The sequence below is a fragment of the Cheilinus undulatus genome, linkage group 12 (genome assembly GCF_018320785.1).
Source record: "Cheilinus undulatus linkage group 12, ASM1832078v1, whole genome shotgun sequence".
Lineage (NCBI taxonomy): Eukaryota > Metazoa > Chordata > Actinopteri > Labriformes > Labridae > Cheilinus > Cheilinus undulatus.
This window is the reverse complement of record NC_054876.1, coordinates 17679440-17693621: the sequence shown is the minus strand read 5'-3', so window position 1 is coordinate 17693621 and position 14182 is coordinate 17679440. Positions and strand designations below refer to the sequence as shown.

At 40.6% G+C, this 14182-nt stretch overlaps 1 protein-coding gene across 2 annotated transcripts in view; it reads left to right on the top strand.

Moving 5' to 3' along the window:
- Nucleotides 1–503: 503 nt before the first annotated feature.
- The window catches only part of LOC121519335 (E3 ubiquitin-protein ligase RNF43), a 170717-nt gene continuing 157038 nt past the window's right edge, over nt 504–14182 (top strand). For both annotated transcript variants that reach the window (XM_041802231.1, XM_041802229.1), the window contains exon 1: nt 504–1969. In XM_041802231.1, the coding sequence (XP_041658165.1) occupies nt 1748–1969 (222 nt within the window). In that variant the 5' untranslated portion in view covers nt 504–1747. The remainder of the gene's footprint in view (nt 1970–14182) is intronic.

Sequence of the window (14182 nt, the reverse complement as noted above, 5' to 3'; positions counted from 1 at the left end):
GGGCGGCACCATCTTGTTCTTGATGGGTACCGCTACACTGTGGCTGCTCCGCCCTCAGCGTCCGGTGTTTACTTCACTTGTTACTCGTAAATTTCTACTTTATGTTTCTGAAACTAATAAAATTCTCATATGGTAGTGTTTTGGGGGTGAAACAACTAAAGCATAATCTCATGTTTATTGTGAACGAAGGCAGATTGCAATACGTCATCTTATTGCATGCAATAATCGAGGAAAACTGTCGGAACTAAAGTTGCATAGTGGTCAGTGCGTTATGATGTTAACAGTAACAAAGATTAGAGCTTAAACATTTGTGGTGACATTCGTTTGACTGGTTTCTTGTCAGATGAAGTCATGTAATACGAATCCTTTCCTCTCTTTAAAATCGATTCGTTCGTGTGCATCGATAGTATGCACTTGCTTCTACTATGTCCCACAGCACGTGAAGGCAGCAGGGCAGTGAGCAGGTAGAGACTGTCAATGAGATCCCAGGGGAGCGAGAGACAGTCCGGGAGGTAGATTTTTGGGACGTTGTCGCAACTGTACACGGCGTCTCTCAACTTTATCAACTTTACATGGAGACCACGAGAAGCCTGGACCACTTTTCTCCCATACTTTTTGTAGATTTTCTGCTCTTTAAGCGGTGATAATTTTGAGAAAGGATTTATTTTCCCCTCGGTGTCTTCAGGAGGATCGTGTCTGATTTCTCACAGTGCTCCGGAGGCACAGAGCTCAGTGTATGTGCATGTGTGATAGCGTGTGTCTTTAACAGTCAGCGGCGTTGTATGAAGACCGACTGTAGAAAATAAGCTATTACAGCCGGACCCAGTTAAAATACTAAGTTGTAAGTGGAGGACAACCGTCCGTTCGTTTAGTTAATAATTAGATAAAACTGAATTTAACAACTCTTGGAAGGATATTTTTCGCAACTCCGTGGTTGTAAAACTATTACCCAACTCGTTGGCACTACATTATCTTCCAGCATGCCTTATAACTTTCCGGCGGCAACCTGTATCCCAGCCTTTGAAGTTCAAGTCTTCGCTTTGCAGCGTTTTTTGTGGATTAATCTAGGAAATTTGGCTCACACTGGATATATTTTCCTCTGAAGGTGTTTATCAACCCGTGCTTGGTCGCACAATGTGATTTATAATGTACAGTGAGTGGTGTGCACTGTAATAACTTGTTGGATATAAGGATGAGGATTGATATTGTGTTTCCAGGACCTGCCCGTCTTTGAGAGGATACAACAGTTAAACTCCAAACCCGACTCAAATGAGAACATTTGTTGTGTTATCCTATGAAGACCAGGCTTTCTGCAACCAATGCACACTTCAGGCTCTAACACAACACAACGTGTCTCCACGGTGCATTTGTGCGTACGATGTTTCACCACCCACATTAATGACACTGGATAAAAGTTCATTCACGCTTATTTTGTCCCGGAAGATAGAGTTTAGTGTAACGAAGCGCTTTGCTCCATGTGGGCACTGAGGGTGTGCATTTCTATAACGTGTCCGGTTTGAATATTAACTCTGCTGCTGAATGGAAGTTTTAGGACATTCACGCATGAGTTATGATGGCAAACCTCCAACTTTAAAACTTTGGATTGTATCTGATTTGTAGTAGTCGTCGAGGCTGAGGGAAGAAGTGGGACGCATTTATACGTATTTCTTCGTTTTGTCTCTCCGCGGTGCTTGCCTGCTTTGAAGTCCACCATGTGCGGCCGGGCACCGCCGCTACAGCCGAGGCCATGACCGTCCCTCAGCGGCGCCTGGCCGGGCTCTGGCCGTGGCTGCTCATGGCGGCCCTGCAGGTGGTGCTGGGCCAGCCGGGCCTGGAGTCCGAGCGGCCGGCCCTGCGAGCCGTCATCAAGGTGGCACTGCTGAATCAAGAGCCGGCAGGGAAGCCCATCACTCTGGAGGGGGTGTTCGTGGGAGGAAGCGCCGGCTACGCGGAGGGGAAACTCATGCAGGTAAGGAAGGTGTCATTAAAGAGTATTATAAACGTGAAAGAACGCTGCCACGCATGGTTTACCCTCATGTACTGAAAAGAGGGGTTCTCCCAGGTGTTTCTTGGACAGAGTTACAGAGTTGCAGGTGGGCACCTGTTGGAGTACAGCTGTGGCCTTCATTCAGCTCCCTTGTGAGGTGAAGATAAGACAAGTTAATCCTCCAGTAATCCCCGGAGGGGGACTGTAAGTGAAGAGCACCCTAAAACCGTTAGAAAGTGAATTCCTTATCACAGCCATTATGAAACAATATGGACAAGTGGGAATATGTGACCTTCAACAAATGTAGTGTGTTAGCAGGGCAGCCTCATTTGACAATCTTTGTGCCCTGTTACACTTACACTTGCTCTGATTTTTTCCCCGGGGGCCATCCCATGTTATTCTGCAGAATACTGCCATCTTTTAAAATGGAAGAATAGTTTCTGGACTTTATCATACTCAATGCTAATATACAATGATGTCCCTCTTATGTACAGTAGTGAGAGAATAGCCTTAAAGTGAAGTTAAGTGCCTTGAAATGCAAACAAGAAGTACAGCAGACTATTGGTATTAACTTACAGAGTGTATAGCCAAAGTATACACCCCCTTAAACTTAACCATGGTTTGTCATATAAAATAGATAGACCAAATAAAATAGTCCATAGTTTAGAATTATTTACAGTTACGTATATGAATAGTTCTGGGCTATTTTGGCCCCTTATTAGGATCAGGCGCAACTACTTAAGGTTAGTTGGCGCATCTGTTTTACACTATGGTTTATATTAAAAAGTACACTACAATTAGGTTGCAACATTCATCTTATGTGGGAAAAAAGCTGTTATGCAGCCTACAGATTTGACTTAGAAAGGCTATTTAGTTTTTAATTACTCACTTCAGTATATATGTTCCCATTTGCAGTGACTTTTGGTGCTTCATGTTTCTAAGAACAGTAAACACAGCATCCTCTGTCTGATAAACCCAATGATGTTACCACCTTTCCTTGTTGCTATATGCCTTGAAAACAGTCAGGCGACCATAGGATACTGCATACTTTAAGTTTCTAACCACCAGTATGTGGTGACAGAAAATCTAAATTCCTTCAACAATGCTGCTGACATACGGGTGCTGTTGAACTCAGTTTGTTTTCAGTCTATTTTTACTGATCCCTGAAAAACATGGGTTTGGCTCGGGCTGCCTGTCTTTTAGGTGTATCCTTTATAAGGTGTCATCTTTGTTTTGCAGTAACTATTTATGGCATCAAATGTTCTTCCAGCACTTTTAATATCAAGGTGTGGTTAGAGACAGTTATACAACACAGCAGATCATGTTTAGACCCATTCAAACCCTTAATTGAAGCAAAAATGTGTTTTTGCACAATATGGCAAGAAGCATGCCGCCACCCTGCACATGTAAAGTATGCGCTCTATTCAGCGTGCATATTTAGGATTCAGGAGTGGATTAGGGTTCCAGGGCCTTAAAGCTGCGGCTCTGTCAATTTATTTACCGTCTCCAAAGAAACGGGACGACAGATATGAGGCACTGTAGGATCTTGTCTTTTCTCACTTAGTGGGCGTGGGAGGTTTTGTGAATGGCGAGCCAGATGCCAGCCAGTTTGCCATAATTGATAAGGATTTACGTGGCTTCTTGGCAGAGAAAGACAAGTATTAAGTAAAAGACATAGCTGCTTTCCTATTCTGTTAGACTCTATTTGGCTTCAATGTGTGTGGGGTGGGGACACTGACATGTTATGGATGTGTATCACAAGTGAAGCTAGGATCAAAGATACCTTAAGCTTTCTGGGCTTTCCCACTTTTTGTAGTTTCTTTCCCCATAAAACTTTGAAAGCTATTCTGTAGTGTTACATTGGCAGTAGAGCAAAGCAGCATACGCGTTAGGATGCACATTAGCTGGTTTCCCTAAAGGTTTGAAGAAAGGTGCATGTAGTCAGAGTATTATCTTTATCTGCCATCCCCAAACGGCTGCATGTCCTTTTGCCTGCTAAATAGTCTGTGCAGTTGGTTATGTCCACTCCTCTGTATTCTTGTTCCCCTCAGACAAACCTGTGATTGTGGTTCTGTCCACGGCTTGGAAGGTATACTTTTGTGAGACTCCCTCTTCCCAGGCTGTTTCCCACAGTGCACAGAGCTGGTGTTATGCTGCAGGATGCTCTTTGTTGAGGCTTAGGCCTGTTCCAACAGGTCCTTGGTGCTTCTGCAGGCGGCTTTATGGTCCCGCTTTATGTTCATGGCTTCTGCTGGATGGGGGGGGGGGGGGGCAGGAAAGGAGGTTGAGTTCCATAGATACGTTTCATGCCTTACTCTCTTTGTCCTTTTGTAACTCAGCATGAGCTGAACTGATATTTTGATTGAAGACAGCATGGGTTTGTATTAGTTTTTCAATGCTGGAAAAACGAACAAGCTACAGTGTTTAAGTAGATTCTTCAGCAGGGTACAGACTTAAAGATAATCAGACTGATTTGCTCCAATTCCTCACAGTGGTGTAAGGCGGTGCTATTCAATTGGTTGGTCGGGGCAAAAAAACGGTTCCTGAAGCCCTTGTCAGTGGTCACAAATGGGTGCCTGGAAAACAAATGTACATTAAAAAGTCTATTTATCTCTTTAAAACATAATTGTTTTGTCCAGTCTCTTTGTTTTGTCACAAGTCTGAGGTACAGTCTGATTGTACTATTTTTCATTAAATAAATCTGATTACTGGAAAAATAGAAAAAAATGTGGGGGCAATTTCTCAGTGAGGAGTTGATGGTGAGTCTCTGGGCTCAATTATTTGAGATCCACTGGTTGAAATGTTTAATATTTACTATTTTATTTCCTGTTTTGAGTGGAGATCAACAAAGACAGCAATCAGGCACTCTTTGGATTGTCATGTTGAATGAAATGATAGCGAATTGAAAGCAAGCTGCTTGAAGAGGAAAGAACAGATTTCTATGGACATTTTCAGTCACAAGTTTTTTACAAATTCTTAATTCTTCCTACTTCTTGATGCCTATTAAACCTGCAAACCCGATAGATTGGCCAGATTTCATGTCTGTCATCAGGGGGATCCATCTTGTAAAGCTTTAATCAGACAGATTGGTTCCCAATCAGAATGGACCAATCAGCATCATTTTAGGAGGAAGTGGTGGTAGTTCTGGGCATGATTTGTCTGTACTGCAAGCCTGTAAACTACTGGGGCTTTTCCACTATGACTTTTGGCTGCATGAGTATGGAAAGTATTCAGACCCCCTGAAATTTTTCAATCTTTGTTAATATGCAGCCATTTGCTAAAATCATTTAAGTTGATTTTTCCCTCATCAATGTACACACAGCAGCCCATTCTGACAGAAAAACACAGAATTGTAGACATTTTTGCAAATTTATTATAGAACAAAAACTGAAATATCACACGGTCACAAGCTTTCAGACCCTTTGCTCAGTATTGAGTAACAGAACCCTTTTGAGCTAATACAGCCATGAGTCTTCTTGCGAATGATGCAAAAAAAAAAATTCACACCGGGATTTGGGGATCCTCTGCCATTCCTCCTTGCAGATCCTCTCCAGTTCTGTCAGGTTGGATGGTGAACATTTATGGACGGCCATTTTCAGGTCACTCCAGAGATGCTCAGTTGGGTTTAAGTCAAGGCTCAGAGTTGTTCCTATGCTACTCCTTTGTTATTTTAGCTGTGTGCTTAGGGTCATTGTGTTGTTGGAAGGTGAACCTTCAGCCCAGTGTAGATGGTGTGCCTGTAGTTTTGGTAACCATGAACAAGAAATTACCCAATGTCTGAGGTCCTGAGCACTCTTGAAAAGGTTTTTCTCCAGGATATCTCTGTACTTGGCCGCATTCATCTTTCCTTCAATTGCAACCAGTTGTCCCATCCCTGTAGCTGAAAAACACCCCCACAGCATGATGCTGCCATCACTGTGCTTCACTGTTGGGATTATATTCGGCAGATGATGAGAGGTGCATGGTTTTCTCCACACATACCGCTTGGAATTAAGGCCAAATAGTTCACTCTTGGTCTCATCAGACCAGAGAATCTTATTTCTCATAGTCTGGAAGTCCTTCATGTGTTTTGTGGCAAACTCTATCCAGGCTCTTATGTGTCTTGCAGTGAGGAGAAGCTTCCGTCGGGCCACTCTGCCATAAAGCCCTGATTGTTGGAGGGCTGCTCTAGAACTTTCCCCCATCTCCCCACTGCATCTCTGGAGCTCAGCCACAGTGATCTTTGGGGCTTCGCTGGTCGGCCAGCTCTAGGAAGAGTTCTGGTCGTCCCAAACTTCTTCCATTTAAGGATTATGGAGGCCACTGTGCTCTTTGGAAGCTTAAGTGCAGCAGAAGTTCTTTTGTAACCATGGCCAGATCTGTTCAATAAAATCTTTTCTTGGTATAAAACAAATGTTGTTGCTCTTTTGCTGACTTTCATTAAACATCTGGCTCCACTGACAGTGAACACCAATCAGCAATAATGGCTGCCTGTCTAGCTTGTGTTACGTAGGTTAATCCCTGAGGCTGCACATGCCTACTATGTCATATTTTTGCTGCTCTGATTGGCCAGCAATGAATGTGACAGAATGTTCTACCTAGAGCTGGGCGACATGGCCTAAAATTGATATCCTGATAAATTTTTGCTATATCCCGATACACGGTATATATCGCGATAAATTTTGAAATGGCCTCTCAGCAGCTGTATTTAATTCAGCCCCAGTTGACACTAGTTTGGTGATTAAAGTAGAGTGTTCTATTTAATTTTTAATAAAATTGTTTGCAGAAAGGATAAAAATCAATATAAAGTCAAATTTAGCAGTTTTATTTCGAAAACAACTTCATTCAATCTTTTACTAATAAATCAAAAATACATAAATTTTTCCTAGTCCACCATTTAGACCAAAACCCTGCAGTCTAGTCCACCATTCAGGCTCACAGCTGTGATTATATTAGTCTGTTATCTGTGCTGATGAATGCTGGACCAGTTTCTGATAAGTTCATAACATGAGAGCGTCTTTAGACCGTATTCAATAAACTCTCCTGTGGGAGCATTGGGGGAAAAAAGCTTGGAGGCAGGAACATTTTAACTCCTCGTTGTCTGTGTTTTGAACTGTTAGGCTGAGATAAGGTTCCATAGCTGTGGAGAAGTGGATAACATTTGTCCTCTGCTGGGCCATCTTCTCTCTGACATGTACGACTCTGGCAGGACCTAGGCAAATCACGGATTCTAGGTGGAATGTCTTTATGAGATTTTTAAATCCTGGCTTTTCAACAAAACTGGGGTCATGTCTTTAGCGGCGTGTTGTGTTACTGCCGCCGTTGTCTCGGAGTCATCTTGTGGCATACTTTAACGAATACCTCTTCCTTTTTAAAGTTGAATGACAGCTGGATGACAGACCCAGCGCTGTTTCTTGTTGTCCATCTCTGAACGCAACTAACTAGCCGCTAACTCACCACGCTGCTCTGTTTACCTTCCTCTCCCTTACTTCTTTCGGCACTGATACAAAAACGCGCATGTGCATAGGAGTTTTCTGGATGGGCGGGGGAGAGAGAGAGGTCTCTGCTGTGAGAGATGCGTTCAGGGACAATGGGAGAAGCTAAACTCCAGCAAGAAATTCATGCTTACAGCTTAAAACTTCCACATGATTTATACTCGATGTTCGCTATATTGTCATTTTATATACTGTGCATGGCAAAAGCCGCGATACATGAAGTATACTCGATATATCACCCAGCTCTAGTTCTACCAATCACCCTTAGTTTCCCAGATGAATGTGAAATATATCCCCTGCAGTGGATATATGACACAGTCTATGTGGCATGCCAGGATTGCCAACTATGTTTGTTTACTTTAAAGTTGGAGAGATTTCAACAGTCAGGACTGCCACTGTTGGTGAGATGAAGCTGTTGGCCTATGTGGCTGGCAATAGTTCTGTGCAGTGTAGATGGTGTGCCTGTAGTTTTGGTAACCATGAACAAGAAATTACCCAATGTTGGGTGCCAAGGGCTTATATTTTGTTGCTGTGGTATCAAAACAGGTATCCATGTTGTTTGATTTTAGAAGTAAAGTTTAAAATCAGGTATCATGACAACCCAAGCATGGGCATGTAATTACTATACTTCATTGATATGATTATGTTTTCTTATTACTCTTTATTGCAGTGTTAACAATGATACTGATAGCTCCAAAACATAAAACTATTATCCAAAGCTTTAAAAATAGATAACTGAAACATTGTTATGACCATGCAAACCATAGTGAAACAATGGATTAAACTAATGACTGCTAGCCTGCAAGAAAAGTCAGAAGTGATTCTCCTTTTGGCAAGATCAAGTTTTTTAAAGGTAGATTGATGATGTCTTTTCAATATAACCCAAACCTGTTTTGATTAGTTGCCTGCATGTCAGGAACAAACTGCAGAGAACTCAGGGGACAGAAGTAGTTCCCAGATTCGCTCTGTGTATTCAAGTCATAAGACTCTGCTTTGGTACGTATCTCCCTCTGATCCATTAAACTGTGATGTTGCTGGAAGCTCGCCCTGTCCTCTGAATGGACACGTTCATTGGAACACTGGCTGGGGTCTGGCCAGCACTATTTGGACAAATACAAGTGCTGAGGAATTCTGACTCTCCCCCTTTCCAAAATGAAGCTTACATTGTGCTCAGAGGAAAAGTGCAAAGGCTTCTGGGATGGCTTTGAACTTGAGAGGATTGTCAACTGTTCTCTGTTAGGAGAAGGAGTTGGAGTTTATCCTCCATCTGGCATTGTGCCTTTGTGAAGCACATCATAAAAGCTCCAACTCTTTTCTCTTTAAGCCATCTTGACTTTCTTTTCTTACTTTGAATTGACCTTTGAGAGCTCCTTTAAATACATCAGCTATAATTAAGGCGGGCCAGGCAATTGACTGAACACCAGTTAACTCTGCACCACTTCACATTCTTTCGTCTCCCTTCTCAGTGTCCCACAAGGTACTGAATTCCTCCTCTCTCTCCTCCAGCCCTCCGCTGTCAGAGGACACTATCTGCACGTTTCCCCATCTGGCCCTCAGCGTGGCCGTTAGGGAGCGAGGAATGGGAGGGTGGAGGGGGCGCTGAGGGAGAACATCAAAGTGCGTCCAGTTCCGAACGTGAGCTGGGATGATTAAAAAACTGAGACTGTTTACTCTGCACTTCCCATATGGGCCCCCTCCTCCCCCTCCCTGTAGATTTCCTGTCCATACTTCCTATCTCCCTGGATGAGATAACAGCCTGGTCAAAGCTCCTTGGGACTCCGCACTGTTTTTACTTTGTGGGGGGGCTGTGGAGCAATGTTTTCCTTTTACATATGTATCATAACAAATTGTTTTACCAGAGAAATCTTTTTATTTAGAAAGAAACTTGCAGTGTAGGCTTTTTTTATTAACTCTTAGAATATCTGCTGTTTAAAAATGTGAGACTTCTAAATGAAAATCATCATAGGGTGGGGCAAAATATAGATACAGGGTAAAGGAGCATGTTTTATTCTTCTATTGAACAGATATGGCAATTTATCATTATGTAATTAAAAATATAGATCTATTACTTCAGAATCACAGTATTGTGACATTATCATTGATCTGGACCATGTGTAGTGATAATATCATTATTGTGAAGCGTGTATTGTGTACTGCAGTGGTATCAGGATGGTATGTCAAATCATATCATATATTGTACATAATATCCAGTCTCATATTGCATCGTATCATATTGTATTATGTATTAAATTACATAATTGTTACTGACATGGTACCAGTACCAACACATCCAATACCTACTGGACCGAATTACAGCACAACACAGTACTTCATTTTGACACACTGCCACCCAATGACTGGCAAGAAATACATGATGGAATTTTTGTGATTTATGTGTTAAGTTACATCGATTTCCTTTATGTCCCACGTTTGACTGGCAGCTTATGAAAATATTTCTGCAAATCATTTATGATACCAAGTAGGGCTGGGAAATTTATCGCATATTAGATTGATTCACAATAAAGCCTGCTGTCATTTTGAAATGGCAGACAGTGCAGTATTTCCTTAACTTGAAATGTATCAAAATACCAGTTTGATACAATTTTTGCAGCAGAGATTTTATGCTGTACACAGCACTTTTCCTGTACATGTATATGGTTTTCTTAATCAAAAAGAGGATACCAAAAATATTATCATCCCCTTTATTATAGCATTTGATATCAAATTTGCTATATGAGCCAAAATCGCAGTTAGATGTGTTTTCAAATCGTTCACCCCTAGTTTAATTAATCTGATATTTCGTTGGTTATAAAATAAAAAGATTTATTTCTTGTGTTTGTTGACACATTATACATAAGATGAGTAACCTAAAAATAATCGCATATTAAACCGCAATCGAATATTGGGGGAAACAAGTTGCAATTAGATTTTTTTTGCAAACCTTTGAGCCCTAATTCCCAGACAGCTTTATTCTCCAGCTGACTTTCAACACACTTTTTCCCCCCTCAGAAGTATCAGCACCATATAAAAAGCATCAGTTTAGCCCCAGTATTGGAAAAATCCAAACAATACCCAAACCTATTTGGGGTCATGCCATGTTATTCTGTATTGTATCAAATTGCAGTGTATCATTGTACTGCATCTTTTAGCGTATGGTGTATCGAATTATATCATATATTGTATGTTTTGTCGGGTCATTCTGTATCGTACATGTATTCATATCGTATTGTGAATCATTGTGCAATTCCCATTCTTAATAATCATCAAATCTGAGCCTCATGGTTTCTTTATGTTCTTGGTGAATAAGTCTGACTTGGTGAAAATTCAGTTTTCAAAGCATATCACAGTAAATTTACTAGAGTACATTTTTTCTCAAAATAAATAGCTACAATTTATGCTGAAAAAAACATTTGGTCCCAGTCTATTTGGAGTAAAATTCACTCTGCTTGTAGAGTAATGTATTTAGAGTTATTTTTGCTCTAGAAAGTTTTTTTATTTAACTCTAAATGATGATTATGCACTCTATGATAAACAAAATAAAAACAACTCTACAGCAGTTGTATTCAATAGAGTAGTCAGACCATAGTTTTCTTATTACAGAGGTTTTTTTACTCAGTACAGTGTTGTTTTTAATTCTTTCAGAGCTGTTTTCCATACTACTTTCAGTCCTCATATTTCCTACTCATTATACGACTGGCTCTTCTCCATATACTGTAGAAATAGGTAACGCTTTATGTAGAGCTACATCTTATTCTAAATAGAAAATTCTACTCCACCTTTAAATGGAGGAACCAAAATATGTGTTTTTTTTCCTATATGAAGGTATCAGACTTAATGTTGTGATGTTAAAGAAACATGGACATATGACAAGGACCCAGGGGCAGAGCATGAGACGAAGTATTAAGGTTAAAGGAGTTTATTTGACAATAACAATAGTACAATGGTGAGGGTACTGGCTGATTGCTGGCAGTAGCACTGGCAGAGAGGTGGAGGCACTGCAAAAAAAAAGGACAAAATGGAGTTAGACAAGATGGAAAACTCACTGAAAAATCACAAGATTCAAAGGTTGAAGAGGAGCCAGGTTACCTGATTAGAGGCTGTAGTACACTGGTGTCTGAGCTCATCACCAGGTGAGAAGATCTTGATTCCTGAGGATTAGCTGCAGCTGGGACGGCTAACAAGCAGCAGCCCTAACTACCTATGAGTGATGGCAGCTGAAATGACACTTAAGTGGGTCTTGTTAAAGTTTTACTCCAGCAGAACTTTATCTGTGTTTTTCCTCCAACTTTGGCAGTGGCTGGTATAAATGTACTCAAAAAGAGTACATTTTACATTTTTTTTTTTTTTTTTTTTGAAAAATAATTGTCACTCTGGAAAAACTACTCCCCAGATTTCCCTTTGAAAGGGGATATGGTTAAGACGCAATTTGGAAAAGAATATCCACATAGTTTTACTAGTTTATGGTTTTTGGTCTTCCAAATATTTCAGAACTTTATCACTTCATACTATGGCAAAATTGTTGATGTATATTTTTATGCCACCAAGTATTTGACTTTAATTTAACAATGCCAAATGTAGGATTTATGAATGAACAATATTACATTTAAATGCCTTTTTCTGAGAATGGCTGTTTTTGATCTGAAAGCACTCATAACCCTTACTTCCTTCCTTTGATAGAGACTGTTAAGGCTATTTGAGGTTGCTCCATATGTGTAATATTTTCTTTTATTCTGAGAAATTTAACCAACAAAACATAGACGATTCTATGGAGAACTTTAAGGCATGTTTGGGACAGAAATTGAGGCTGAAATAAGCTGTAGATGTGGCAAGTATGCTGCTTTATGGCATCATTGGGTGGGAAGGATTGACACAACCCCAGCCATGTTCTGGATGTCCTTTGGTTCTTATATGTCCTCATATTAACAGGGGCAATGGAAAATAATCTGTTGAAAACATAACAAAATCCACGCCTTTAGGGGTGGATGTGGTTAGTTAACATGACCTAGAGTAATGTCTGGGTGGGGAGTAGTGTTTTCACAAGCCCCTGGTCATGCTGTGCATGTCCCAAGGGCCCAAAAACCTGCGCTGGTCCAGACAAAAGAAATGCCGTCAAGCTTGACCTTGGCTGCTGAGCGACACTTGTGTGTTGACGTGCATCAAGCTTGACTTTTGCTTCCCTGCCCCCCCTCTCCAGCCCTGGGTTATGGCACTTTGGGCTATGATAAATCCTTGGTGCCCTAAATCAGTGTTTATTTTGTTGGCTAAAACTACGACTGAAAATATACGTCAACTGCCTTTTTTCCAAGAGGATAAGACTAAGACTAGCCAAAAATAGATCTTTGATGACTAAAACTGACAAAAAGTAAATTAAGTTTTTGTCACAACGACTAAAACTAGACTAAAATGTAATTAAGTTTTTGTCTGACATTCAGAATCCATGATATTTCTACACCGTGGGTAAATCCCATCTCAGCTGTAGGAAGCAGGGACCCCAGCTTTGGCAGGGTGCATAGAACACACTACCATGATTTGGTACAAGATTCAGGCAAGAGAATAAATGCAGGGACTATAAGTTAAGACTTTGGCAGCTTTGGCAGGGTGCATAGAACACACTACCATGATTTGGTACAAGATTCAGGCAAGAGAATAACTGCAAGGACTATAAGTTAAGACTAAAATGTGAGCACTTTCAGTGGACTAAAGCTAGACTAATATGTTTGTTTTTTTTTAGTTTTCGTTGACTTAAATGAGACTAAAACTAAGAAGGGTAGAAATGACTAAATTGTGACTAAAACTAAAAGGCATTTAATCTAAAGACTTTGACTAAAATTGAAAATAGCTGTCAAAATTAGCACTTTCCTGCCTAAAACTCATACACATGACTGTTGATAATGCAAAGGAATTGTGTCCTGGCATTAGCAGCAGCTCCTTACCAGGATGTTATACTATTGAAAAATTGGGCTTGATTACTTTGTCCCTATCTTTGTTGACAAAGTTAATATCAGAATTCTTGCCCCTTCTTAATTCTGATTGGTCAGTGAGAGAGAAGTAACATTGATGAACACAGTGGTTTTCCAAGAGTTGAACTAATGTCCACTGAGGCTTCAGGGAGATCAGCAACAAACAGCTGACACCAAGGCATTTTTATGCTCAGGATCAGAAGAAGAAAAACGCTGAGCTAAACAGATTTTCTATGGAGAGTTAGTGCTGTTAGTGCAATTAAGGCATACAGGATGCAGGCTTTTGTTTTTTTTCTTTTGCTCTGTATATGTTTTCATTAGAGACAGTGATATTTATTGGCTGATTATAATTAAAAATAAATGCTTGTGTCATTAATATTAATGCTTTTAGTCATCAATCCAGTAGCTGGTGGTTGATAGTCTTGTGTCTGTGACTGAGAAGCTATTTGTGTGGTGTAGAGTATTTTTTGTAGGCTAATGGAATTAGCATTGCAAATGAAATTACATTGAAAAAGCTGAACCTTCGACTGTCTGCTTGAAAAAAGACAGTCGAAGGTTCCACCTTGTCTGCTTCTGCTGCTGTGGGGCAGTTATCCTCCTTATCCATCAAAGCAGTCATGGTAGGATCACTCAACTTTGTTGTAAGTCCCATCTATTAATCAAATGTTGAAATGTGTCTTGAAATACCTTACTGTTGGATGCATGTTGCATTGTTCCGTGGGAGGTTTTTTTACTGCTCTGATGTGCAAAGTAAAAGTATG